Source organism: Serinus canaria, chromosome 1A (assembly GCF_022539315.1).
Source record: "Serinus canaria isolate serCan28SL12 chromosome 1A, serCan2020, whole genome shotgun sequence".
NCBI classification, from domain to species: domain Eukaryota; kingdom Metazoa; phylum Chordata; class Aves; order Passeriformes; family Fringillidae; genus Serinus; species Serinus canaria.
Window position 1 is genome coordinate 61,215,937 of NC_066314.1, and position 26,883 is coordinate 61,242,819.

Below are 26,883 nucleotides of genomic sequence, written 5' to 3' on the forward strand. Positions count from 1 at the left end.
GAGGAAAGGCTCAGTTATTTTCCTGCATATTTAACTTCAGTGAAGTGTACCTGCAGTGCTTCCGACGGGTCGTGGCCGTGCCACTGATGGCATTTCCTCTGAGTACATCCCCCTGGAGGAATACTGAACCTCAGGGGGTGGCTGCTCTCCGTGCATTAACTCTGCAGGCTGAAGAAAACCTGGCCCAAAGTTCTGCCTGTGGAAAAGGAGTCAAGGTTAAATAAGTGAAATCCCTAATTAGAAATGATAACATAGGTGTGCCTCGCACAGTGGTTCTTTATGCCTTTTAATGTAATTGTAACCTTCAAAGTTAAGGAAAATATTTACATCTGAAGAACATGTTTTAACAAAATTTCACACAAGTGTTTTTCACATGTTGCACTCTCCTCAACGCAGAGAAAAAAGTTCACAGATCTTGAGATCTTGTTTTTCCCTTGGGGGGAAAAATATCTTCAATGAAAAAAAACAGAAAATAAGACTTCAGCAGTGATATAGCTGCTTACCTCAGCAACAAAGCTGACTCTACTCAAAGAGTTTCTAGGCACACACTTTTGGTATAAACTAAAACATAAGCTGCATTACATGTATATTTTGTGAACAACAATTACTTCATTAAGTATTCTGATAACTTTTCAGCAAGTTTTTAAAACTGTGCTCTTTAAGATTTGTGAAACTACTCAAAGCATTAGCACATATGAAGAAAAGCAAGGTATACTGAAATTAATGTCTCCTATCAATCAGGCTGGTGCTGGTAGTTACTGTTATGTATTTGCTAAAAAGAGTTAACAACAGAAACTGTAATCCATCCAACTTCACTATTTGTGTGAGTGTAAATGAAGCAAAGTGAGACCAGCAGCCAAGCTCAGGCACATGGAACGACACAAAGTGAGGGCTAGGGATGAGTTTTCCATGCCTTTTACCACAATGGCATCTTAGCCCTCCTAGACTACAGTCTGCACTGTATGCTGTTCCTCAAGATCTCAATTTCACACTCCTTTGTTTTACTGCAAAATCCTGTGACTGCATCTAGTTTAGACTATTCTTGATTTGTGCTTTATTTGGAAAACTACCCACCTTCATATGACAGCCAGATAGCAAAGAAAGTTGACATCATAAATTGCCTAATAAAGCACAAACAAGTAATTGTAAATAAAAGTACCAGCTATTTGACATGCAGCATTACAACATGGAGGAGGTTAAAGGGCTTCAAGCTGTAACAATCCCACTGTGGAAGTCCTAGAATTTTCCCAGTTCCCTCATGTACAATGCCCACCTGGCCACTCAGCAGATCCAGAGGAAACCATTTCCAACCACACAAGCTAGTTAAAATAAATGCTTCAGTAGGTAGGTAATGTTTAACAACATCACTTCTGTTATGTTAATCACTGTAATCAGTAAAGGATGTGATCATCTGGCCCTTTATGCCTGCAGTGTTGAGCTGGAATTTTGAAGCTGATGAATTACTACAATTTTTTGATGTTGTCTAAAGAAAATATTTTCTCAACATTACTGCAAATGTATTCTTTTTGTACCAGATTTTCAGAGGAGGGGAAGTAAATTCTTTATTGCTGATGTGTTTGCACTTGAAAGGTTCACATGTAATAAGGCTTCACCTTCTCAATCTTCTTTATAATAGAAACCTATAGCTTCTCTATAAAGTCATAGAAGCATAAAACCAGAATACAGCTCTGTATCTGTATCATACAGGCTTCTTGGTGCTCCTTCCTATTTCCAGACTGAAACTCAGCTTTTAATTTTTGCACATCCAAAAAAACCCCAAAATTATCTCCAGTCATTTAAGTCAGGAGATACTGCTCCAAGAATCAATTTTACACCACTAATCCACTCTAGCTCAGTATATCTATCTCTGTTGCATGATTCAATGTCCATTTCCTGGCAAAACCTGTTCATTGTGCCTTTATGACTGCCTAGCTGTTATGTGACCTAGGTCTTTTACATTAAATTTTTTTCCCCAGGTTGGTTCCACCCCATTAAAGATGCTGATGGTGTTATTACAGGGAAGAGAACAGTATGCTCACCCAACTAGTATTCCATGCATTGGATATTCAACCCAATGGACTATGACATTGATACATGCCACCTAATCACACTGACCTCAGGTTATTTTCCCTTCCTCTAGCTGGTGCACTGCTTCTATCAATTTGTTTATCACTATCTTCAGATTTTGAGAATAACTCCCACAGCAAAACCTTAACAACTTGCCTTCTATTGATCAAGCTTTAGGAAGCTTTCTATTTTAATGAAAACTTAGAAGAATTCTTTCTGTTCAGATCAGTGACTTTGCAGATTGTTAACTTACTCTGCTGACACTGGCAAAGCCAGCATTTGGACTTTTGTGATTTACATAAATTCAGGCTGCCCATGCCAAAGAATGATAAACTTTTGAATAAAAAATACATTGTGAAGACACTGTCTTGCTCAGGTGTATTAACATGGACTACAGCACTTTCATGATTACTTTATCACATTTTCCCTGAATATGTACACACTGTGTGCCATTTCATGTATGCTCCACTCACACTGAAACTGTCACCTCCAGCCCCCAAGAACTATGTAAGATGCTTAGGAACTCCTGCTTTTCTACTTGGTCTTCCAAACTCAGGTTGCAGAACAATAAATAAAGTTAAGTTCTTCACAGCTATTTTACCATCAAGTTTCCAAGGCAATGAAGACTTCAGGTGAAGTCTGATGAATGAGATGAATAGCTGTGGGATTTCATCTCACATGGGGAGCTCTAAGAAGGCAATGAGAGAGCAGCACAAGGCCACCATTTTACCAGCCTGGCTGCAGCAGCTTGGAGAGGGTAAGTAGTCTTACCCCAGTGATTACCATGACTCAAGTGTTCAACTTCGCATGTGGTTAAAACACACAAACCAAATGTGAAATTAACAAGCACCTGGACAACCGTTTGCTCCCCTTTACACAATTCTCACAGGGCAAAGGCAGGAGAAGATGGAAAATTTCTTCTTCCCCTGATTTTATAATAATAGGGCTGCAAGGCAGACTTTCTCTGTGAGGGTCACTGTGCTCTGTCATTTATTCTCAGCTTGGTTAAAAATAGAATGGATCTGTTAGTCATATGAAAGCTGTTGTGAGTGAGTGTTGCCCTGAGGATACAGAAACAAGATGAAAGCAAGAGTATTGGGAGAATTACATGCATCTGAGCAACTGTTTCAGGCTCTCCAAAAGCTCATACTCAGTGGTTTACTGAATATTGGAAGGATTTTGCTATAGCTGAGGGGCTAGAAACACATTTCTTTTAAACAGAGGCTTGGATTCCATACAGCATGCATATGTCATTTATCCTTCATAAATAAATAACAAAGACTGGATCTGGACTCCTGTTACTTCTCATTTATACAGTACTTTGCATAATAATATACCAGTGCCAGTAAGAAATCTGGAGTAATTGCTAGGAAAATAATAAATGATGATTTGATCAGTAAAAAGCTACCTCGGTAGGAGACCTGGTGCTGCTGGCGGAGTCATTCCAAATTCCATGTATCTCTGTCAGGAGAATGAAAAAAACCACCAAATTAAAATCAAAATTCATACTTTGGGAACTCCAGTCAACCTTTTAAATGATGAATGGCAGAGATCACTAAGCCTGTCCTACATGGACTTGATGGCAGCCGTAAGAATTTAAGTTTTACAAACAAAGCAGCACAAGAAGATCTGGGAATCACTGCTACAGCAGCTACAGTCTCTTCTGTGTGAGCAGAGTCTTAATTTGAAAACCTTTAATAAATACTTTTTCTCACTTGCAGAAGATCAAGAGCTGCTCCAATATCTACTTAGCAAAAAAACCAAGCTTGGCATTTGGAAATCTCTTTTGACCTCAAACAGCATCAGACTGCAGCAGAGAGACCACAGGGCTCAGATTCATCAGAACTTATGAGACCTACAGGATTATCCATGTGTTTCAGTGCTCCATCATAACAAAAAAATCATACACAGAAACACTGCTTCCCTATCCCTCACTTCCTGAAAGCTTTTGGATATCATGCTGAAAAATACGACCTATGCCAAATATATTCTTTTTTTCATTGTCAAAATAGGAACTACCACACATGTTAAAAAGAAAAAGAAAAAAAAAAATTTGACTCTCAGACACAGCAAGACTGACTTGTGAAAGATCCTAACTGAGAAGAACTGAAATTATCCTGAAGGAAATGAGATGGGAAAAGGGAAAAGAAACCAAACAGCTCAGAAAGCAAGTTCACCATCTTGTGACATTTCTGAATTCTCCTTGTTCCCAGAATGTGTTTGTGCTAAGCCCTGACAGCAAGGGCACAACAGCAGCGGCCGTGGCTGGAGCGGCGCTAACTCCCCGCCCAGAGATGCCTTTTGAACAGCACCCCAAATAAACACTGGGATGTCACTGCCCAGCCGGGCCCAAGGCGGTCCCTGCCCGGCACTGCTCACCGGCTGTCCCGCGGAGCCCCCGGGTGGTGGCACGGCCGCGGAGCTGGCCTGGCTGCTGGGAGCCACCAGGGCGAAGGCGTCGTCCAGCAGCGAGTGCATGGTCTGCCGCGCCTCCTCGATGGACGGCTGCGGGGGCACGTACTGCGGCACCGGGTGCGCGGGCAAGCCCGGGAACTTGCCCACGTCCGCCGAGGAGGATGTCTGTGGCTCGGCAGGCAAGTCTGGGTCCGACTGCAGGAGACAGAAGGAAGGTGAAGGGTGGCCACAGAGAAGATCTAACTGGCTTCCAAGCCCCTGTGGGCCTTCAGTCTGAGCAACTGTCTTGGCCAGAACCACGGCACCTGCCCTTACCCTCCCCGTTGCTGCATGCACATATGTAACACCGAACACTTCATTCAACACTCAAACACTTCATTCGGTGTGATCTGAAGGACTCTGATCTTAGGAAAGGCAGCAGAGCTTTGGGCAGGAGTTACTCAGTTATAAAAGAAATCTTGTGGTTTGCAACCAGGTAATGAAGTCAGGCAGAGAGCATTTCTCCACCCAGAAAAAACTAATCAGCTCTGTCTACTTCTATGACTTCTTTGCAGCTTTTGCAATTCTAAGAAATTAATTCAGTCTTTAGCTTATAACTGACCACATCAGCAGTAACATTAAACAATTATCACCTCCTAGAAAAATGCAGGGAGCTGTTAAGGAACTAAGTGGTAACCTGCATGGAGCTTGAACTTGGGTGCATCACCTGAATGGGATTCAAGTAAGTGCTTTCATTGCAGCAATACCTTAGCCATGCATCATAATTACTACCTGGGATCTTACCACATGGGCTTATTGTTCATCAGTGAGAGGAAATTAAACGAGCTTTACAGCAGCAGACTTATTATCAGAGCTCATTCTTACCACTGCATACAGACTGCAAAATCACTCGTCAAGAGGCACAAGCCTCTACTTTATTAGGAACTTAGCATTCTGAGCAGTCTCACTGCAGATGCCAAAGGGGCTGAGCCTGCTGTGTGCCATGTCTTAATTAAACAGCTTCAGATGATAATTCATTCCACTGCAGCATGACATTAAAATCATCACACTCATGTCTGAAGGGAAACTGCAGAAATTGGTATCAGAGTCACCTGACTGCATATGCAGTTAACAGTGAAATTCTTAAAATTATTAAACCATCTTTAAAGATAAGAACTGTCCAGGGGCTTCCAATATTAGCATCTGGCTTCATGAAATCTGCTTAGAAGTGGTTAAAGATGCCTAAGTAGTGTTTGTGACATGGATATGATTGAACAGAAGTATTCTCCAGTGTCTTTCTATTTTTAGATGTGAGACAAAATTAATTTTTAAGACATTGCACTAGAATTGTTTCAAGTTACTGTAGTACAAAGATGTGTTTCTCTATCATTAAAAATTAATTGCCACATTTGAAAGATGAGAAAATTTCTCACTAAAGACTCAGGTTTTCCACTCTGTAAGAGCAAAGGATGAAATCTGCTGTAATATATGAATATATAACATCCAGCAAATTGGACTAGAGTGAAACTACGTTCAAGATATTGTGGAACATGTCAAGCACACTTTCATGTGCATAACACAGTGGCATTAATGAAAACAAGGCTTTGGTTCTTGGCCTCTGTAATACCAAGGAATACTTGGCAGAATTTTACTGCTTAAAAATGACACTGTCAATGACATTCTTATTTCACTTTGATTTACATGCTAACTGCATGACTGAAACTAACCACATCATATGGACCACAAACAAGGCCAAAAGCCTGCCAGTGTCACAGCTGTCATCATTATCAGAACATTCCTCCCATTTAAGAGACATACATACAATATATGCAGAATTATTGACTCCTGGAGGCCTTTTGTATGTCCCATCACTGTCAGTTGTGATTAACCTGTCCTTTTCAGCATCAATTGGACTCCCATTTATCTGATGGCGACGGCGCTGCTTGGGAGAACGTTTTGCACGAGAACTTTACAGAAAAAAAACCAAAAGGCAGAGAGAGAGAGAGAGAGAGAGAGAGAGAGAGAGAGAGATAGAGAGATAGAGAGATAGTGACAGGGGTAATCACAGTTATCTCAAGGTTGAACTTCTCTGTCCATTTCCTCCAAGTCATCCTTGCCTCAACCCCGTTTCTCTTCACTTTCCCAGTTTTCCATGCCAGTCCCATTAGGTAGTTTAAATCTCTTTCCTCGAGCTTCTCTTAATAACACTCTCATTGGCAACTCTCTGAAACATCCCATTTTTCCCTTAAATTCTCTCCAAGTCACCTCCCTCCTACATTCACCTGTCCAGGCTGTCTGTGTTCCAGCTCCCCAGCCCAGTGTGTGACACATCTGCAGCTGCAGAACAGGCCACACTGCCAACAAGGCTTTGTACTTGGTAAAGAAGGTTTAACCCCACCAGGCAAAAGAGCTGAGGAACCCACACCCCTGGAGAAAAGCTACTTTCTATCAGTGCAGAAGCACCCACTAGGCACCAGTGCCCCAAGAAGAAAGTGCCTGTATTCATAAGCCCAAAACAGAACACAGGGAAAACTTTCTTTGCAAATATGAGGCCAGGAAGGCAGATCTGTGAAGCTGACAGATGTGCCTAATAACCTTTTATGTATTCCCTCTGGGTAATCACATTGATTTGTGAATTTGCCTTTAACATTCAAAATCTTCACACTTTTTAGGTTGTTCAAGGTTTTCCTTATTTTACATATTCTTCTCCCTCTCTCCTGCTTTATAAAAATATTATTACTAGCTGGTTATATTACTAGCATATATATTACTTGCAGGTTTCTTTTTTAGTGCTGATACTGCAATTTTGATCCTTCTACACCACAAAAGAATTATTCAAACAAATGGCAGAGCAAGTACTAAATTGTTTTAACTGTTTTCATACATTTGGGCTTATTTATCAAGAATTCCCTGCTGAGAACTTGTAAAAACATAATTTGAAATCAAAACATAGCAGCATGTACTGAAATAAATAAAAGTGTCTAGAACAACCCAATCCTTTTCACCTAGATAACTCAAATTCAACTAGTGATCAAAATGATTTCCAGCTCTGACAGTTAAGAAGTACAGTTTTGATGCAGTTTGGGCACTGACTCTAGAAGAAAATTGTTTGCTCCATCTTTGAAATCCCTACCTCTTCCTGGGCTCTATGAAGACAGTAGGCACACTGCCTCCAGGGTCCAAGATCTTGTCAATCTGCATCTGTGCCTTGCGATATATTCTGTGCTGTTCTTTGGAGTCAACCACCACCACGTCATCCACCACTGGGAACTCATAGTGCCCCTTGCGCTTGGCGCGGAGGCGGATCTTATTGCGGTGATGCTCGATCTCGGATTTGTGCCTCAGGGCTGTTTGTATCTTCAGGAAGGAGAAGGAAAAAAACAAAAAGGGAAGAATATTTTTGCGGTTGTATACTTTGCAAACTGGATTTTGCCGCTCTTCTGTAAATCTCTCCTCCCCACCTCTCTGCCTGCCCCTGCCTCCCTCCTCCAAATCTCTGAAGGACTAAAATAAGTCACACAATTTATGAGCACACTTTCCTTCCTGGATATTTTGCAGTCTCCCCATTGTCTCCCCAGGTAGATCTACTATTATACACAGCATGACTGCCTGCACAGCAGGTGCAATTAGAGGGAAGTGGCAGTTTGTTAATAGAAGGCAGGAGGAGCACAAAAAAACTCCTCTGAACAGATAAGACTAACCAGTCTGCAGTTGGCTGTGCTAGGCAAACAGATAGGTATTTGATCAGCACTGTTAAAATCTGCCACCCTTTCCCTTTAATGACCTTCATCACATAAGAAGCTAGAACTTCAAGAGCCAACTGAGCTCATAACTCAGTGCCACTGCTGTGCGTGAGAGGCTGCCATATGCTATGCAGGAGCACAGCAGCAACACAAGGGCCCAGACACCCAGATGAACATGGCACTATCAGCTCTACATCATCCTGGAGGCTGAGTTTTCATGCCTCTCTCCCACCTTTTTTCAAATTTCACGGAGTACATCTCATTATCTGGGTAAAGCTGTTGTAACACCACACTTTTAAGTCCTGGCCCAAAACCCACTGAAAATATTCTTATCACTGGTAAACACTTGAGCACCAGATTAGGTAGCAACAACTGCCCTGCCTGTGCTGGACTAGTTCTGGAATGCATCAGCAAATTAAGAACCAAATAAAAATGGATTTTTGTGTATTCTCTCATGAAAATCCGAAAAAATAAAAGCATATATAGGACACAAGTCAGACTTGTTCTTTATGCTTATAGTTAGAATCATTTCTTCTGCCCATACAGATTTCTGTTTTGTGGCTCCTCTTGCCTCTGTATCCCAGATATATATATTTGCCTCTCTTCAGTAAGGTACTGAGAATACAGACTCTTGACAAAGCTACACTTTTGAGTAATCAAAATTCAATTACAGGTTTAAGTAATCTTCCACTGTGAATTATGAAAAAATTTCATCTTACACCAAACCAGGATGCAGGCAGGTGCTACTGTCAGGCAGTGTATGATGTGGTTTTATGGTGCATCACCTCTCCTCGTGCCCCAGGCACGCTCACATTCTGCTAATAGTAACATGAGCCTCAGAGAAAGCAGAAAATTTTGTATTTTGTTTACTGTCAGGTAAACACATTAGAAGTTGAAAGCAATGAACTGGGCTGCAAATTCACACCCCAGAATGTTTGAGAAAACTTCTTTTTATAACCAACATCTTCAGTCCTGAAAAGTAAAAGAATAGTGTAGAATGAAAACCAAGGCGGGCCATACGTTCCAATTCTCAAACATTAATTAGCACAACTGTCTTTAAGTTACATCCTGCTGACTAGCAAAAGGATGGTAACACAAAGGTATCCTGACCACCACGTCCTCTTTGTGTTTAAATTTTGGTTTCGGCATCTCTTAAAAACAGGTCAGATAATTTCTCTGGATGGAAACAGGATTATTCCTGTAACTTGTCAAGGAATTTACAAGGAACTCCTGATAACAAGAGACTGGATACTTTTCACTTGGCTAGGCACAGAATCCTCCAAAACCATGCAAAGCACTGTCAGAAATACCTCTTTATTGATTTTGTTGGTCTCTGCCACCCGATCGGAGAGCACGGAGTTCTGAACCGGAGGGGCTGCCATGGGCTGCATGGCAATCAGCTGGATCTTGCTTGGGACCCGTCTGCTGGCATCTGAGGAACGGGACATCCTATCCACATGTTCAAAGATGGAGGCTGAGGAGTGCTGCTCGTTTCCACTGCTGGTCTGAGGAGGTCCTAAAGTATCAGAACCAATATGGAGTGAAGCACTGCTCCCAGGGTTATCACAGTCACATGTTAAGCTCTACAGAAGCATGGCTACAAAACTATACCCTGTTTTCCATCTGTGTCTAATTTGCCCTACAGGCCTTCCAGCTGACTCACATTTAGTGTACAACAAGTTTATCTCATGGTTTGCAAATTATAAACATTTTCCTATTATATTTCCAGAAGGTGAGCTGTCATTCTTTATTACTGTAAATCAAGCTCTTGGCACTTGCAAACCCCCAAAAACTCAATCTACTTTCCTACATAAAAAGCTGTTTAAGTACATTCTGCTAATGATTCCTCTTATCAGTTCTTAAGGAGATGCAAATTGCTTAAATGGGGGTTCAAAGAGCAATGAAAGATGTCTCAATGCAAAATGCATTTCTTAAGTGATAGGAGTGATACAGGAACCAACAAAAACCCCCTCAGAAATCCGGACAAACACAAAGAATTTTACAGACATTTTACTGATTAATGCTTTTAAAGTAGATTTTTTTCTCTGTGACAGGATAAATAGTTCACGTAATAATAAGCAAGCTGTGTAAATACTGTCATGTTGTAATTTCTTGAAGAGATTAAACCAACTGAAATACAATCAGCAAAAGACATTATGGAAACCAATATGCACGGAAGTGCACCCAGGTCCTGCCAACAGTTAATTACTTCGGCAGAAATGGGTCATCTCCCTCAAAGGACTTGAAATCTACAGAATCACCCCACTGATTTGCAGTAAAGCACAGATTTAGTATTTTTTTTTCCTGAGTTAGACCTAATCAGAAACTATTATGCAGATAAGGCTTGCAAAAACCACTGAAAACTTTCAAAATAACTTTTTGTCTTATGTGATAAAGCCACACATTCTCAAACTGCTTTTCACAATGAAATACAATCAATGAGAGATCAAGACTTGTGACTCTCCTTATGAAGGAACACAACAGTGTTGAGGGACATAGTTCCACATCTTCCCACAGACTTCTAATAAGGGGATTTGGTTCTCAAAATTCAAATCAGGAAGAAAATCTAATTTGATACAGATACAGAATCAATTGCTGATCAACACGATCCACCTACAACAGACAGGAAGGGAAATAAAACAGTCCCTGCTGTGATCTTGTTGCAACATGTGCTGGTGATGCAGGATAGGGTTCAGAAGAGGAGTGAATCCTAGCTCTGTGGAAGGTCGTAATAGATGACTTGCTCCTTTACCTCTTCCAGCACAACAAGGGAGCAGGACAAGAAAGGAATAGTATGCTCTAATATATTCACAGCATACTACCTTTGGTCTGGAAACAGGCCACAAGTTATGCAAAATCCCTATTCGTATTTCTCAGACTTGATCAAAGCATTGTCAAACATAGATATTTATAAAAGGCATGCATCATTTATAAATGTGATTTCTCTGTACAAGTATTCTTAAAAAGAAGGTAAACAGCTCCATTCAAGACCTCTGTGTCCCAAACGTTTTGCAATATACAGAGCCTAAATGAAACATATCCATGTCTCTTCTGTAGCTATTTGTATCATCTTAAGCATTTGTTGTCCTCACAGCCCCACCTTCATGCACCTCTCAGAAGTGTGCAAGCATTGCCTCTCACAGAGAGGGGCACAAGATATATTAAGGAGTTAGTGTGAAGCCCTCAGAGCAATCATGTAATCAATAGAAATGTGAACTTCTGCATTCATCTTCCCCAAACATCAGTCATTTTTTCCTTACCTTTTCACTCTATCAGCTGCTCCCAAGCCCACTGACCTCCAACATAAAATTGTAAGGGTATTTTCGTATTACTTGGTTAGTGAGGTCCAATATTTTCAATTACACTGAGCATTCACTCTGAATCTTTGTAACTTCATCCACAACTTTCCCGTGTACACACATAAACAAATGCCTGGAGGGGGCCTCTTAGCTGAAAGGGCTCTTAAGCTCATTTGGTAAAACAGAAGTCTCACTGAAAATTTTTGGTAAGGCTCTACAGTAACATTGTATGTTACTCTTTTTTACAGCAAAGATACACACAGAAACCTCTCATAAGCTGCATATGACCTTTGAATCCATATGCATCTCATAAGCTGCATATGACCTTTGAATCCTCACTGTGTGTCTACACTCAATGTGTCTATAAATACAAACCAAGAAAAGTAGATAAAGTCAGGTACAGAGTAGCACTGTATACATACAACAAAAGGAGAAATGGTTTCTGCCCCAACATAAGAATGAGGTCCTGAAGAAGTTTTGACAGAGAGAATATGCATAATTTCTCATTTCAAAGTTCTTACACTAGTATTCACATTTAGAAAATCTTCCTTCTAAAGCTATTGGATGGCACTACATGAATGAAATGCTGATTTCAGAACAATTCAGATGAGGCTAAAAAATGATGGAGAGGTACTTAACACCCCAGGACTGGTCAGATCATGTATTAACAACCAGTCCATACAGGTCACATGCCAGGATCAGTGTTCATCACTGCTCCCTGAGTTGAAACCACTAACTGAACTGAACTGTCAGGAAGCTGTGATTTCATATGAAGACCAACACAGCTGCAGACAGAGAAAGGCTACTGCCTCCTGCACCCTGGAGAAACACAGCAAGCAAGGTGGGAAAGGCCTCACCCAAAATCAGATAAAGTCAATGGGATTCTTCCGCTTATCCACTGGTATCTTAACCAAGCCAGACTATGCAATTAGAGAGAAATTTCACACAGTTTCTTTGTATCCCAGTAGGAGACATCCCTAGGATGCAGCTGATGACTCATTCCACCCACCAGTGGAAAGCAGCAGAGCACAGAAGGACAGACAGAGGGTTGGCTACTATTAGATGGTCAGTGCTATCAGAGGACACAGTCCTTATTTTATCACTAGATGTGTTATACATTATCAAAGACAGCATCAGCTTTCTCCTGCCCTATGTCTGCCATGTTTCAATCCTGGCAGAGAAAACACTAGTTCACAACAAAATATCTATGTTTCTTTGCAGGTTCAGTTCATATTTTTCTCGGGCTTCCAGTTAATTAATTCTACATTAATTCTAATATTATCTCCAACTTGTTTGTACAAAGCTGGTTTCAGGACCAACAGCTGCATTAGTTTTGCTTCTTTCACAGTGATGTTTTCCTCAATACTCAGAAAGAATTGGGAGGAAAAAAATTAGAAAAATGTGCTGGATTACTATAATTTGTGTTACTGAAGACTTTTTTTATACTTCAATAGCTCAGAAGCAATTTTATTTTCTTAGACTCAGAAGACAAACTCTTCCATCCTTAAGACATAATTGCAGCTACCCCAACACCCCTATTCATATTTGTACTCAACTACCAGCTCTGGTTACTTACCCACTCTGTTTGCTCCTGACAACATAAAGGGAAAAGAAGAGACAACACAGTAATTATGACAAGTAATTTAGCTAGAATGGCAACTGGAAAAAAAACACAGCAGTAAGATGACTGCATTTCCTTTTGAATGAGATGCATAAACTTGGATCAAACTGCCAATCTCAGCTGCACAAAAAGGGAACTGAATCTCCCATTTAGTAGAGAGCTCTCTGCAGACACTGCCTCAAATTCTGAATGATAAGAATAGTCCCTATGATTTGCAAACTGGGGGCACCAAATGCTGAAAAAATACAGCATTTTACCCAGTGAGGGCATGATAGGTAAAAGGACACATTTTACACAGTCTCCTTGCTGCCTTTACCAGGTAATTCAGATGCAGCAACACATAACATTTCTACACCAAAAGGAAATGTTAAATGTTACATGAGGTTTTAAGCCAGAGAGAAAAAGAAGAGATGAATCTGGAGTTCCCAGGTAAAAAGAAATGGGAGAACACTAAAACAGAGCAACAGAATTCAAGTCAGGATGGAGGAACTCAAACCCTCCTGAGATGTTTTCCCATATTTTCAAATATATAAATAAATAAATTTTAGAGTACCTCCAAGAAAAATAGTGGCACTTTAACTGGAAACAAGATGGTTCTTTATAAAAAAGCACCAGTGTTATTTACACAGGAGCACTGAATTTTGATCTTTCTAATGTACAATCACGCAGGCATTTTGATGATTGAATTACAACTCATTTGTAAAACTTTGATCTCTCTGGTGTCTTTTTTTTTTTTTTCATATCACTTTTTCAAAGTTACTGTTACAGACACACCCCCCTGGTCTGAAGTCCGGCTGTGACCTCTACTGCCCATGTAACTGTCTGCAGATCTGCTACCACGGGGGACACAATTAGGCCAGGCTGGACAGAATTTTGCTGAGGGCGTGTGTAGGACAAAAGGAGGCAAGATTCATTCCTGCTAAGCCATTTGTTTCAGAAGCTTGCTGGAATGAAAGGAATGTACAGCTCCCCAGTTTTAACAGAAGAAACTAAACCAAATATGAAGGGATTTTCTGCGGCAAGGAGCAGAAAAATCAACGGCCAAAGATGAGTTTAGAAAAGTTACAGCACCAAAGTAACTCTTCAGCCTGAGTAAAGCACAAGAGCACACAAGGAGGTAAATAAAAAAGGTAACAAACCCTTCTTCACTGCTCTGCGTGGCTTGCCCTCGTTTGCAGCAGTTGATGGTCTTGCACTTTCCTCTCCTGTCTCTCTCCCACTGGACTGTTCGCTTGCTGTGGATTCAGCATCTGATGGCGAAATTCTACCACAAACATGACAAAACAAACAAACCAACGTGTAACACAGGTTTGCAAGGGGATATAACTGTCACACACAAAGAATCCTCTGCTAAAATACCTTGTGAAGTCTGCTAAAATTTTCCTCTGTTTGTAAGTAAATGTATAATACATTATCATAGATAGATATTCATTGTCACGATGTTACTGTTGTTGTGAGTGAAAAATGACTGCAACACAGTTCACATGTGACAATATTATTAAGTAATCTTTCCTTTAAAATACAGTACAAAATAAAGCTCTGCATTTGTAGCTAGTAATCTACCTCTCAGAAAGAAAATAATTGGATTAGGAATATGAAACCCCCATAGGTAACTAGTCCAACATTCAGCCTTACTAACTTGTTCTCTTGCTATCAATACAAATCTATGTGAATATTTCCCTGACTAGTCAAATGTAAGGCCATTCAAAAATGCTTCTTTTATGTATTTATTCCATGCAGTCACAAGATTCTTAAGAATATTTGTTATCTAAAAAACCACAATCTCAGCACTCGCAGCTTTTGTAGGCAATATAGAAAAATACCATGATCTTCCCCAACAAAATACTTCAGCTGTAAAATTTTTCTGATAGCATAAAAATAGAAAAAATACAGGGCCCACACCACTGCCTGACACCAAAGCCTGTCTCTTCACATGGGATCAGCCTTTGTGATAAAGTCTCTAGTGACCACTTTGTCCTGTGAACACTCATATTCTATTCTGGCAGGGAGTTAATCATGGAGAGTGTGCACGTCTGTGCACTAACCTCATTAGTGCAGGATTTGCTTGGGCTAGATGGCTAGATCTGAACTAGCTACTGAGGCTCTTGGCTAAACATCAACCTGCCCAGAGCACCCAGACTAAGATAACTATATGCAGCCTGACAAGTCCATTGAAGTTAAATCTACTTCTTGCAGCTCTGAATTCAACTTCTCTTTTTCTCCTCCCTAAACAATGCCCTGATCTGCAGGACTGTAATACTAATGTCACATCCCAATTAAAAAAATAATAGCAGAGAAAAGAGGATAAATGATCCTCAATGAGCTTAAAGATCTGCATCACTGCATCTTTTCCTGTGGAAGAGAGGGTGTGCAGAGCTATCACCTCCATGGCCTTTGTCCTGCTTCAGCAGACTATGAGGCTGGAGCTCTGTGTCCAGATCTCCTACTGACTTTCTGTTTCATCTCACTGTGCTCTGCATTTCCCATGATACTCCCTTCTCAGTGTATCTAAATTACCACCAAGTAATAGGAACATAAACAGTGTTGAGTCAACATCAGCCATTTCTTGTGAGTGCTGAGGAATATGCACTCGTATACACTCAAGTCAAAACAACAGGTCCAACTCCCAGCTGGAGAGCCTAGGGATGCTGAGCTTTCTGAACTCAGCTGTTCTTGTTTGTTGTTTCCTACAGATACAGAACGTGTACTCACATCACCACTAGATTTCCTGGCATGTTACGTACAATCCTGAGCTGAACTGTGATGAACTGAGCTCTGTATTTCCTCACAAAACATCAAGCAGCTAAACCCAACACAACACAGTACGATACCATTTCACATTTCAACTTCTGCCTGGGGGAATAAATGTTTCAAATCACAAGCTGACATGGGCACATCAGCATGGCAGGGAGATGATGGCAACATCTCCCTCTAAAGGAAGATTTGTTCTCAAGGGAATATAAGGGAGAAGAGGGAGATTCTCTTCTGAAAACACTTCAAGTGTCTGAATTACAGGTCAGTCACTCTCACCTCTGTGCCTAGAGAGATCATGGAGCAGATTGTCCTGGAAATGATGCTAAAGCACATGAAAAATAAGAAGGGGCTTGGTGACACAGCCAACATGGCTTCACTAAGGGCAAATCACACCTGAATTACTTGGTGGCCTTCTACCACAGCATATCATTAGAATGTTGGCTTCTGAAATTTCTCCTGCTTAATCTTCTGAATTATTCTACACAAAATACAGTAGCAACCTCAAATTTAAACTTACTTCTTTTCTGAACTTTTAGAAAGAAACACAGAAACCCTTGTCTTTCAGATATATATTACTTTGTTTCAATTTATGAAAGCTACACCAAAACTAGTGTAGCTCATTTTTCTTCCATTATTTTCCAGTTTTGTCCACCTTCCACTGTACCACTGGCACTCTTCTACTTACAAGGCCTGCAGGGATTTAGGAAGACAGGCTTAGCATCTGGAAGGGGGAAACTGAGCTTTAGGAAGCCCACATGGAGAAGATGAAGCAAGGATCTTAAGACAACTGGGGCTTTAGAGGAAGCATAGAGGGCTGAACAGAGGAGCAAGCTGTGCTGCAGAGACCTGCAAGCCAGTCAGAATCACCATTAGTTTCTTTCTAAGCACATCCAACTCTGCTCTTGACTGTTTGCCTTTTTTTTTTTCTTCCCACTGGGCAGTACCACATAGATATAAGCAGGGAATGCAGAGCTGGAGACATAGAAGTGTGAGAGTGAGGGAGAGGAAGAGGAATTACTGGAAAGTATAGTTCAGAGGGGGTCTTCTCAGAGTTCCACTTTTTACCCACATTTTTTTTGTGCACAGATTCATCTCTACTCCACAGCTTTGTTACATCATGTATCCTACAAACACAATTTTTTCCAGCAAGGGACAGTTATGTGATTATTGGAAAATGTAAGGAAAATTCTGCTGATGGTTGACAGACCCTTCTCCATTAGCACAGCTGTGAATTACCATTCCTTTTTCTGAATAAGACACATTTGCTATGAGACCCCCCCCACCAGATAATCATAAATAACAACATTTCTGCATCTTCCCTGAATTTTGGGGATATGGCTTAGTTTTGGAAATCCTGACTCTTCAAACATGTATTGATCACTATTTTTGGGATGGGAACACATTACCTTTGTCAGTGATTTTCATTTGTTTTTAACCACCTGCTGCCTTAGTGGCTAGAGATCACAAAGAGACTGCACTGGAAATCATGCACTTGGTGCCTCCAGTGAACAAGCAAGGACTTGACTCCCAGTCAGCTCAGCAGTACCCTAAATACCCCTCTTAACTGGGTATGTTCCCTTTATAAGAAAAATGAACACTAAATTCTCACAACCTTGTACTAATGAGTGGCGAGGTGTAACCGTGGTGCCTCACTAGCAAATGTGAGTTATGGAGCTCTGGAACAGTTCTTTCCACTGAAATTGCCCTAAAAATACAGCAGCCCTTAATAAACTGTTGTCTGCTGCAATTTGTTTTTATCTCTGTGAACTGACCTCCCTCTGTGTCGAACAGTCTTTGAAGGCTTTGTGGAAGTCTTGGATTTGGGGCTGGGCACATCTCCGTTCTCAGATGGGGTTGTGTCCTTAATAGGTCCTGGTAAAGGAGCTGGCTCATGGATAATCAGGACATCATCTTTATTGTGCTGGCCCAGATGCTGCTTAGCAAAATCAAAGCCTTTCACACTGGGGGCTTGTAGCTGTGAGAAAAGAACAAAGACAAGAAACAGGAACAGTAAGTGACAATGAGTACAAAGGCTTGGGTTCAGATCTGCAAACAATGGCCACGGAGAGGATGGTCAGGCCATGGCAGTCTCAGGAACGAACACGAGAGCAACAGGGAAAAGAAAAGGAAACTCTCCACAATTCTGTCACCTTACTGCAGTACATGATACACAGTTTAAAATTCCAAATCAATAAATCTAGTTAAAAAACAGATTTCTGAAGCTGCTACTATTTTTTACTGCTATTTCTTTGGATTTAATTATCATGTGAGGAGCTTTTCATGTACTCATGAGTGCAAGGCTGTAGACACCTGTGTACAGACTGAAATGGCTACCACCACCAGGCCATATTTCCATTTCTTCCAGCCAAAATGGATGCAGGATTTTAAATAATTTGAATACTGTCACTGTTGATCTTTCTCATTTTGAGCTCCCCAAATCTGGGAGTGCTTGTACAAACACCTGGTTCATCTGATGAAGATAAACACTCTGCAGATCTGAGTTATACAGCAGCCTGGCAATGACTTGTCAGCCAGTATTGATGCCTCCAGAAAAATACTGAAAATCTCTTAGGAATTTCATGCTGAACAGACAAAGAAATACACAAAAGGCTTTGGGATTTAGAGAAATTATTGTAAAGACCTTATTCAATGGGCATCTTACTTGAGAAAGAAAAAGGATTCAGCCTTTTACTTTCATAGCTGTATTTATAAAAAAGCTAACCTCACCTTATCAATGACTTGATTCAGACTTAATCAAGGCTCCAAGTTTCAAGCTCTCCTTACTTTTTGGGGGCTTTGAAGCAATTGGAAGATCCAAAGGACTAATTAAGAGAATGTTTTTCCTCAAACCCCACTCTATTTTATGTTGTATGGAAGTTGAAAGCAGAAAGACACGTTGACAACTCCAGTTTCAGAAGCACATGCATGCTAAACCTGCTGCAAACCACAGGCACAAAATCCTCTGTGTGCTCCTAGAGCTGATTTCCTGCAAAGTGAAGCAAGTGCTGGAGTGCATTTATGGGTGCGTCAGGTTCCAGATGTTTAAATGAACCCCTTTTCATAAAGCTTGGCATGCCAGCACAGCTAACTGCAAACAGACTCCTCTGATATCATGCCAAAGATAAGCTTGCCTAAGGAATAGTCTGAAACAATCTCTTCAAAATATTTTCTCAGTAAGCAAACATTTTCCAAATGGTTCTTGCACTCGAGCAAGCTGCCTATTTAAGCCAGTAGATGGCAATAAAAGCTCTTCTGTAAAATCCAAAAGTTTATCTGCTGAGGTTTTGGAGTTAATTTCTCACAAAATGAGTAAGCTCTTTATTGGAACAAATCTGGATGTCCTCTGCTATATGCATTTGTCCTGGGCTTTACAACAGTCCCTTCAATTCAGCATTATGGGTAATTTAGCTATTGAATTTATGCAAATAACTGCAACCAGTGATTCAAAAAGGTTCCAGGGAGCTACACTAGGTGAAGGTGTAACTGTGTCTCCATATTACTGAGTCATTGTCATCTAGTGAAGACTTCCTGAAATTTTCTCCACTTCAGATGTTAAACATTTCTCTTTAGGATCTTGCTTACTTAATAAAACCCCTCCCCCAAAACCCTCCAAAAATCCCCATCCCATCCCATCCCTAAATACTTCTGAAGACAAAGTTTTCACTTCTGCTGTCACAATTATCAGGCCAGCCTGCACCACTTTGGTTACTGAAACTTCTTAGCTACCCCACCTTACCTAGGGCCTTTTTGAAGTTATGTCTATTCTCCTAGGAGATATTCCTCTGTATGACACTCTTCCTTTGAGCCTTCAGAGGCTTCCCTTCTTCTAACCCTTCCACACTCCCCCCTCCTGCCTGCCCAGCCCTGCTGCTGCTTCCTGATGATCACATCCTCTGTTTCACTGCATTCCCCTCCACAGATTCCAGCACCCTTAGCCCCAAAGATGTGCTAGGCACAATTCTTCCACAAAACAAATCTGGTGGTTCTCTACTCTTTTCTTATCAACCTGCAAAGTTACCACTGCTTTTTGAATAGTGTGATGGGTGGAGTGAGGAAGGACAACTGAAGAGACAAACGTTCCAGGAATACTGGAGTTACCATGATGGTTTTACTAAGATTGCTGCATGTCTAAAGCATGAACTTCAACCTTGGAGTCATTCTACCAGACTGAGTTTGTAAACCTGTTTGGGAGTAAAAAAACATACAAAATTATAAAATTTTCATGTTTTTTTAAACTCCGAATAGTCTTATTTGTAGCCCAACATGACCTTTAATCTAAGCAGTCACAGGAACAGATATATTTATGTGTACAGGCACATGTGCCACAGCATATGTATGCATGAATGTTTATCTGCAGACAGACCACACAGCAGCTGAATTAAAAGGCTGTCAGTACTGCAGAGACCAGCACTCACACTGTAAGAAATGGCAGATAAGATTATCTGAAACAACCACAACTGGATCCTCTCACACACATGCACTGCAATAAAGCCTTCAGTTAGAACATCATAAATTCAGTTCTTCCACAGAAACCATCTTGGTTTCTCCCACCCTGCTGGATCCTTGGCATAGACTGCCCCTTCTGCTGTAAGTCAGAGCTGGGCAGAATGTAAGAATGCTATCTGCAAAAGCAGGATCCCCATCTCATTTCACACAGAAGCTGGAAAACACACACTGAAAGGAGAAGGGGGTGCAAGATGAGTCTTTTATGCATGTTTACAGCTAGGGTGGCTAAGACTTCAGGGTTTCATGGACACTTGCTGGCAACAGAGGACTGGCCAACCTCAGCTAGCACCACCCCAGGCACCACAGAACCTATAGCAATACTTTCCTTAAGTTGGAGCCAGATAAACTCCTCAGCTGGTCTTACTCTTCCTTGACAGGCAGAACCATTCTCTCTGCCTCTCTCTCCTCCTGCCAGCTGCCAGTGCCAGCTGACAGCATCCAAGAACCTGAGGTTCATCAGTCTTTACACTTTTAACACCTGGTGTCCAAATAAGCTCTGTGTAACACAACAGAGGAAAAACCCTCTCAGCTGTATGGTACAGCTCTACAAACCTCACAACACAGCACTGGTGTAATCCCCTGACAATTTAACTGGTAAATCTCTAACAGGGCTTTGTCAACCCCATGCAAACATTTTCCTGAACTTTTAAAACTTAGGGCAGAAACTGGCAGCTCTCCACAGAATCAGCAAAAGCATTTCCCTCACACCAAACAACCTTCTTGTTCTTTTTCCTACAACAACCTACATCCCCCTAAGGCCCAGAATGTACACTAGAGCTTCTCCATGACAATTTTTAAAATTCAGACCGAGCATTTCATTTTCTCTTAAACCTTGTTCTTTGGAAAACAAACTCTTGTCATCTTAAAAAATAGTTTCCGTATCAAACTGATACTTGAATGGAAATGGGCTGAATGTTTCAAGTCTTACAGAGTTCTGTACAGCCAAACATTTCTAGATATCTCCTGCTAAAAAATCCTCAAGTTGGCACTACCAGCTCCAACCACTACAAAGACTGCATGCATGCATGTGTTTGTGCACATGAATGAAAAAACACGACAGAAAAATGAGACAATACATACATATACAACATGATACAGACTGAATACAGAAAGATGGTCCTTAAAAATGAGAAACTAACTTATTAAAAATAATATTATTTGAAAAACAGAAATAATAATAGGATTACTGCTGTAGAAATAACATTGACATAAGCCTGCTTTGTTTTCTTAAAAACACAATCTATGCTTCTCATACCTCTCCTTGTAGACCACGACAACATTAGGACTTAACTGAGAAATGACAGCAGCCAAAATCCACATTTTCAGTAAGAAGTGTCTGAAGGACAGTCAGATCACTGACTCAGTGAAATGAATAGTGTTACTCCTGAGTGAAGAGGTTTCCAACGTTTTCTTAAAAATTTCTGTTAGCCACTTGCTGAATTCTTTCTTTTGTTTAGATCAAGTTATGTAACAGGTTGCACCACCTCTGCCCATCTTGGGACTGGTAGTCAGGATAACGTGTGGATCAGTCATCTTTTACTCATATATTAATCACCAGCAAGAAAAGAATGTGGTATCTTTCCTAGAGCCCTTTTAAAGTTGGACTGATATTGTTATTTGTTCAGGTACTGAAAATGAGCATCTTTTCACCAGCCTCAGGTGCCTTTACCCAGGACTGCATAAAACCAGTCTTGGCAAAGATTTCTTGATTTAAATATAAGTTGTCAGAGGTTTTAATTTGCCTTTAATATACTTGGGAAAAGGAAAGAAATAAACTACTCCGAAGCTTACCACCAAAATGAAAATATCTAAATTACTGCACTCATAAGGAATTACATTATTATACAAATGCAGAACCTGCCAAAATCTTAGAGAAAGATGATTTTATATTGCTAAGTCAAGAGAGTTTTTAATTCTACTGTTACATACTGAATGAAATAATAAAAAAAAAAAACCAAACCAGTATTTGAAGCTCAAGTCATAGAAAAATCAAATCATTTCTGCAGAAGCCAACAAAATCTGTGCACCTCAGTCAATTCTTATTGCATAAAAGCAGATAATAGTTTCAGTGTTGTTCAAGCCACTGAAATACAAAATAGTTGCCAATATATTGCTTTTTTTGGATGCAGAGACACACCAGGAATGTCAACAACCTGTCTTCAAGAACGCAAATGCTTCTAACAGTTCCGTGAGTCATTTCAGTAGAAAGCAGAATAAAAGAAATACACTTAAGTCAGTATTCTCCCTGCAGTTCCTACAAGCAGCATTTAAATTTGGACATAATATGAAGAATAATGTATCAAGACCACTTTCTACTGATTTTATACCATGGTCTTGCCTTGCTCCTTGTAGAGCCAGCTGAATTGAGCAGAGGCTGTTAACATATATTTCTAAGGAAACAGAGGAGCTAAGCATGAGCTTGGTGTCAGTACATAACCTGTGAACAGGACAAGAATCCCTATAAAGGAGTCTTGCTGACTTACAGGCTTACTGTCATGCTAGCATACAGAATGTTACTGGATAAAGAAACTTTTCAGAAAAAAAAAAAGTCTACAAGCTTAAACACAGCAAGTCAATGAGACACTATTCTTAAAATTACTGTGGGTTGAAGATGCAAGTCAGTGTGATTTAGGACAGCTTAAAGCTACTACACATTGCAAACTGACTTCACAACCTGACATTCACACTGCCAAACTCTTGCCCATATCCCCAGGGCACCATAACAGGGGTTAGTGTGAATTCCCTGCATCACTTTCATGATGCATCAGAAAGGACAAGAATTTGTAGTTGCTTGTGTACTTGGTAGAGTCTTCTTCATTTTAACTCTTTTTTTCACTATGTGTCTACTATTTCATCCAAAAAGTCATCTGCATCTTCTTCCCACAAGGATCATTCATCCATATGGTTTGCAGTCAGCTGTTCCACAAGATATTCAAAATACCTACCAGTCTACCAGTAAATAAGAATTTGGAAGTCTTGAGGCATGTTCACCTTTCAGAGTCTTATTTTCTTATTCAGCTCATTTTTCTATTATCATTCCTACATACCTTTCCACATAAGTACAAACTCTGTATTTTTGTTTGCATAGTTCTCCTTTGACATAAAGCCCTTTGGGATGATGGCCAGGGACTGCCTGTAAAGTATGCATACAATTTATACATGTGATTCAATTACAATAATGCATATCTGACTTAAGACACAAAACCCCTTCATTCATGAGAAAAGCATATTAGAAGATCTCATAGAAGGAGAGTCCTGATTCCATAGCCACCTTCAAAATACTGAAAAAAGACCCACTTGTATCCCTTGAGGTCTTTTTGAGGTCTTTTTGTGCCATTGTGTCTCTCTTCTGACATGGGATATTAGGCAATGTACCATAAACCAAACTCCTTTAAAACAAAACCCCAACACTAAGCATCACTGAGTAATGTGCAGAGGGGTTGCTTCACTTCTGATGGTTTAGAAAATTTGTTTAGGGACCAAAACAAAAAGTAGTCTCTAATTTAAACACCTTTACTTGGTAACAGTGTTTCTATGCAAACAGAATGTACATGCAATGACAGTTCCCTGTATTTACTACATCCTACTTGGGATGCCACCACCCTCCCACAACAGTGGGGTTACAGCTTGTGCCCTCTGAGGCAAGCCTCAAACCAGAAGTAGGATTTTGAGATCTATGGGCCAAAAAAGAGGCTGCAGGTACAAAATGCCACCCATTTTCTTATCTTGGACCAAGTATCTCTACCCAAATTACATTTCCCATTTGTCATCACAACAGCACTTTGGTCAACCATTGCCATTTCTGGGAACAGGTAAAGCAGTTGAGCAAACCTGTCCTTGGGGAAAAGAAATATGCTTAGAGCTGTTTGGGTTTCTCCCATCAAGTTGGGAAAAAGTAGCACACTGTATAGCCAGCACTGGCTAAAGAAAAATCAGAAGAAGCTGATGTACAGCCTCTGGTCCTCCTTCCCTCTGCTGGAAAGCCAGAACTGTGTTACTGCTTACCACCAAACAAATAGTAAGGAAAGCAGGAATCCCACAGAAAATACCTCCTTAGAAATTTTGCTTCTGGAGAAGGATTAAAAACAAATAAAGAAAACCCCAAACTTACAAAACTTTAAAAAGCCTGAGATTCCCAAGACACCTGTCCTGAAATATTTTCTTAAGATGGATTCTTCTCGTGAATTTCCATCATCCCTCTCCTTTGTGCATTTCTTCCTGCTACACTAATATTACCATGACAGCTCAGTAAATTTCACAAAATACAAGAGGGATCATGTTGTTGAAAGCCCATAACTCTGAGTACATATATGCCCACAGGCTGCTGAGATAACTGCTGTAACAGGCAGAATTTTGTTCCTGAATCACACAGTTTCAGCTTTCCTTCTCAGACAGAAATGCCACTGGGTGGATACTATCTTAATCATTGTTTGTGAGGTTCCTTTGCACACTGGTTGGATAGAAGTGTCAGGAGTAAGTCAGAAAAAGATTGGCAGTTTTATACAACATACAGGTATTTTTGATCCCTAAGTTATGTTAACAATTACTCCTCTAAATCCACATACATAACTCCAACACCAGCTGCAACCTCTAAGAGACAGCACAACACATAAAAAAATTACAAATTAAAGGAACTCTTTTCTAAACTTGTGAAGCAAATAAATACATTCTAACATGACCCTCACCATCTGCACAGAGACAACACAGTCCAAAAACACATCCTCTTACAAATAATGAGAGAAGTGCTACCACTTTTAACTAAAGACTTCCAAGAGAGAGAACAGGTCAGCAATTTCCATTTATTTTTTCATGCTGATATTTTGTTGGGTTCAACGATCACAGATTTATATACCTAAGAGGGGTTTAACGTGCACAGAAAGTGCATTCCCATGTACTGCAGAAATATTCTGCTTGCTGAAATGAAACTACAAGTTTCAAACACAAGTGCACAGCACATTAAAACCTTAGGCAACAATGATTTAATGTTGGTGCATTTCCATGCTCCCAAAACAGTTAAATTCCACAGTAGATTCTCTATCATGTTTTGTTAGGAGAGAAAAATTTATTTCCCTAGTATTAATCTCATTTCAGAGGTTTATTATGCTTAGGATGGCACAACATTTACCTGTATCTTGAAAACAGATTCTTTTTGTTTAACTCCTTTTGAAAAGTAACCACTGAATAAACATGACTCCATAAATCCACTGATCATCTGCATTTTGAATGGCATATTCAATTCTACTCTGCCCCTCTCAAAACAAATGGAACAGAATTAGAAAATATTCACGTTATTTAAAGGTTCAAATGCCAGTTCAAAAGAAGGGATTAGAAAACTGGGGCTCCTCTGATTGGAAAAAGACATGACAGTGCCAGCAATATGAAAGAGGTCTATAAATTCAGGACTGGCAAAGATGCAGTGCCTAGGAATCAGCTGTTCCCTGTCCCCTCCAATACAAGGACTAGGGGCCATCACAGAAAAACTTAGAAGTAGCAGGATAAAGCATGGTAAAACAAGATGGTGTGGTTCCACATGTAACATGCTGTGGAAACCCCTGTCAGCAGCTGAGGTGAGCTCAGAAGGACCAAACAAGTTCATGGAAAAGAATTATGTTGAGGGTTGCTAAATATCATCACTTCAAGACACAAATAACTGGAGGCTGAAGAGTTACTCAAGGCAAAGCAATCCATATACTTGCCCTGTCCTTCTCCCCTCCTCTAGGATTTTCCTTGTGGCCTCTGGGCTACCTGGCCTTTTGGAATGATCTCAAGACAGATACTCAAATGTTTCTAAGAAAGCAGATGGAGACATTTTACTTTTTATACTTATTTGTATAAGCAGCATATCTAAGTGTGGCATTTTATTTCTACCACTTGTGAACAGTTAATCCTCATTACAGAAGAATTACTACAAAAGAGTTCTTTCAGAGGAATTGCCATCAGAGAAATGTATTGTTGAGAAGTAATTAAGATGTTGAATACTCTATCCCTCGTTAGAATCCAGCTATTGACTCTGAAGGAGATCCTGTATGCCATCCCCAGGAAGACAACAGTTTGGATAGTTAGTCAAGGCAGCTATTAGAAGTGAATGGTATTTGTTATGCAAACATGATTCTCTTGCATAAACTCATGTCAGTTTTCAAGTAGTTTTTATAAGATTGGTGTCAGCTGCCTTTCTTAACACGAGTCTCTTTTGACTGAATTTTTCTGCAATGCAGAGCTGTTGCCTCGACATTAGACAGATGAACAAAAGGATTACAGGATGTCAAAACATCACAAGAATTCTTTGCATCAGGAGCAGAAGCCTAGTATTTAGCCTCCAGCAGGGCTGTCCTCTGATCTTGGGAACATCCAAGAGATAGTCTACAGACTATACAACAATAAGCAAAATTCTCAATTCAGAGGTATAAAGTTACACCTGTCACATGACATTTGGATATCAGATATTCCTGCTTGGGGGGGAAATAAAAACCCACACAAGTGCCTCTCAGACATCTTGCAG

The 26,883-nt window shown here is 40.3% G+C and overlaps 1 protein-coding gene across 2 annotated transcripts in view; it reads right to left on the reverse strand.

The window, feature by feature from the left end:
• The window catches only part of KIAA1549 (KIAA1549 ortholog), a 141,768-nt gene that overhangs the window by 9,333 nt on the left and 105,552 nt on the right, over nt 1-26,883 (reverse strand). For both annotated transcript variants that reach the window (XM_050987308.1, XM_050987309.1), the window contains 8 exons: nt 17,651-17,853; nt 14,264-14,388; nt 9,515-9,720; nt 7,595-7,818; nt 6,284-6,428; nt 4,447-4,677; nt 3,476-3,528; nt 51-196 (listed from right to left, as the gene is read on the reverse strand). In XM_050987308.1, the coding sequence (XP_050843265.1) occupies nt 51-196; nt 3,476-3,528; nt 4,447-4,677; nt 6,284-6,428; nt 7,595-7,818; nt 9,515-9,720; nt 14,264-14,388; nt 17,651-17,853 (1,333 nt within the window). The remainder of the gene's footprint in view (nt 1-50; nt 197-3,475; nt 3,529-4,446; nt 4,678-6,283; nt 6,429-7,594; nt 7,819-9,514; nt 9,721-14,263; nt 14,389-17,650; nt 17,854-26,883) is intronic.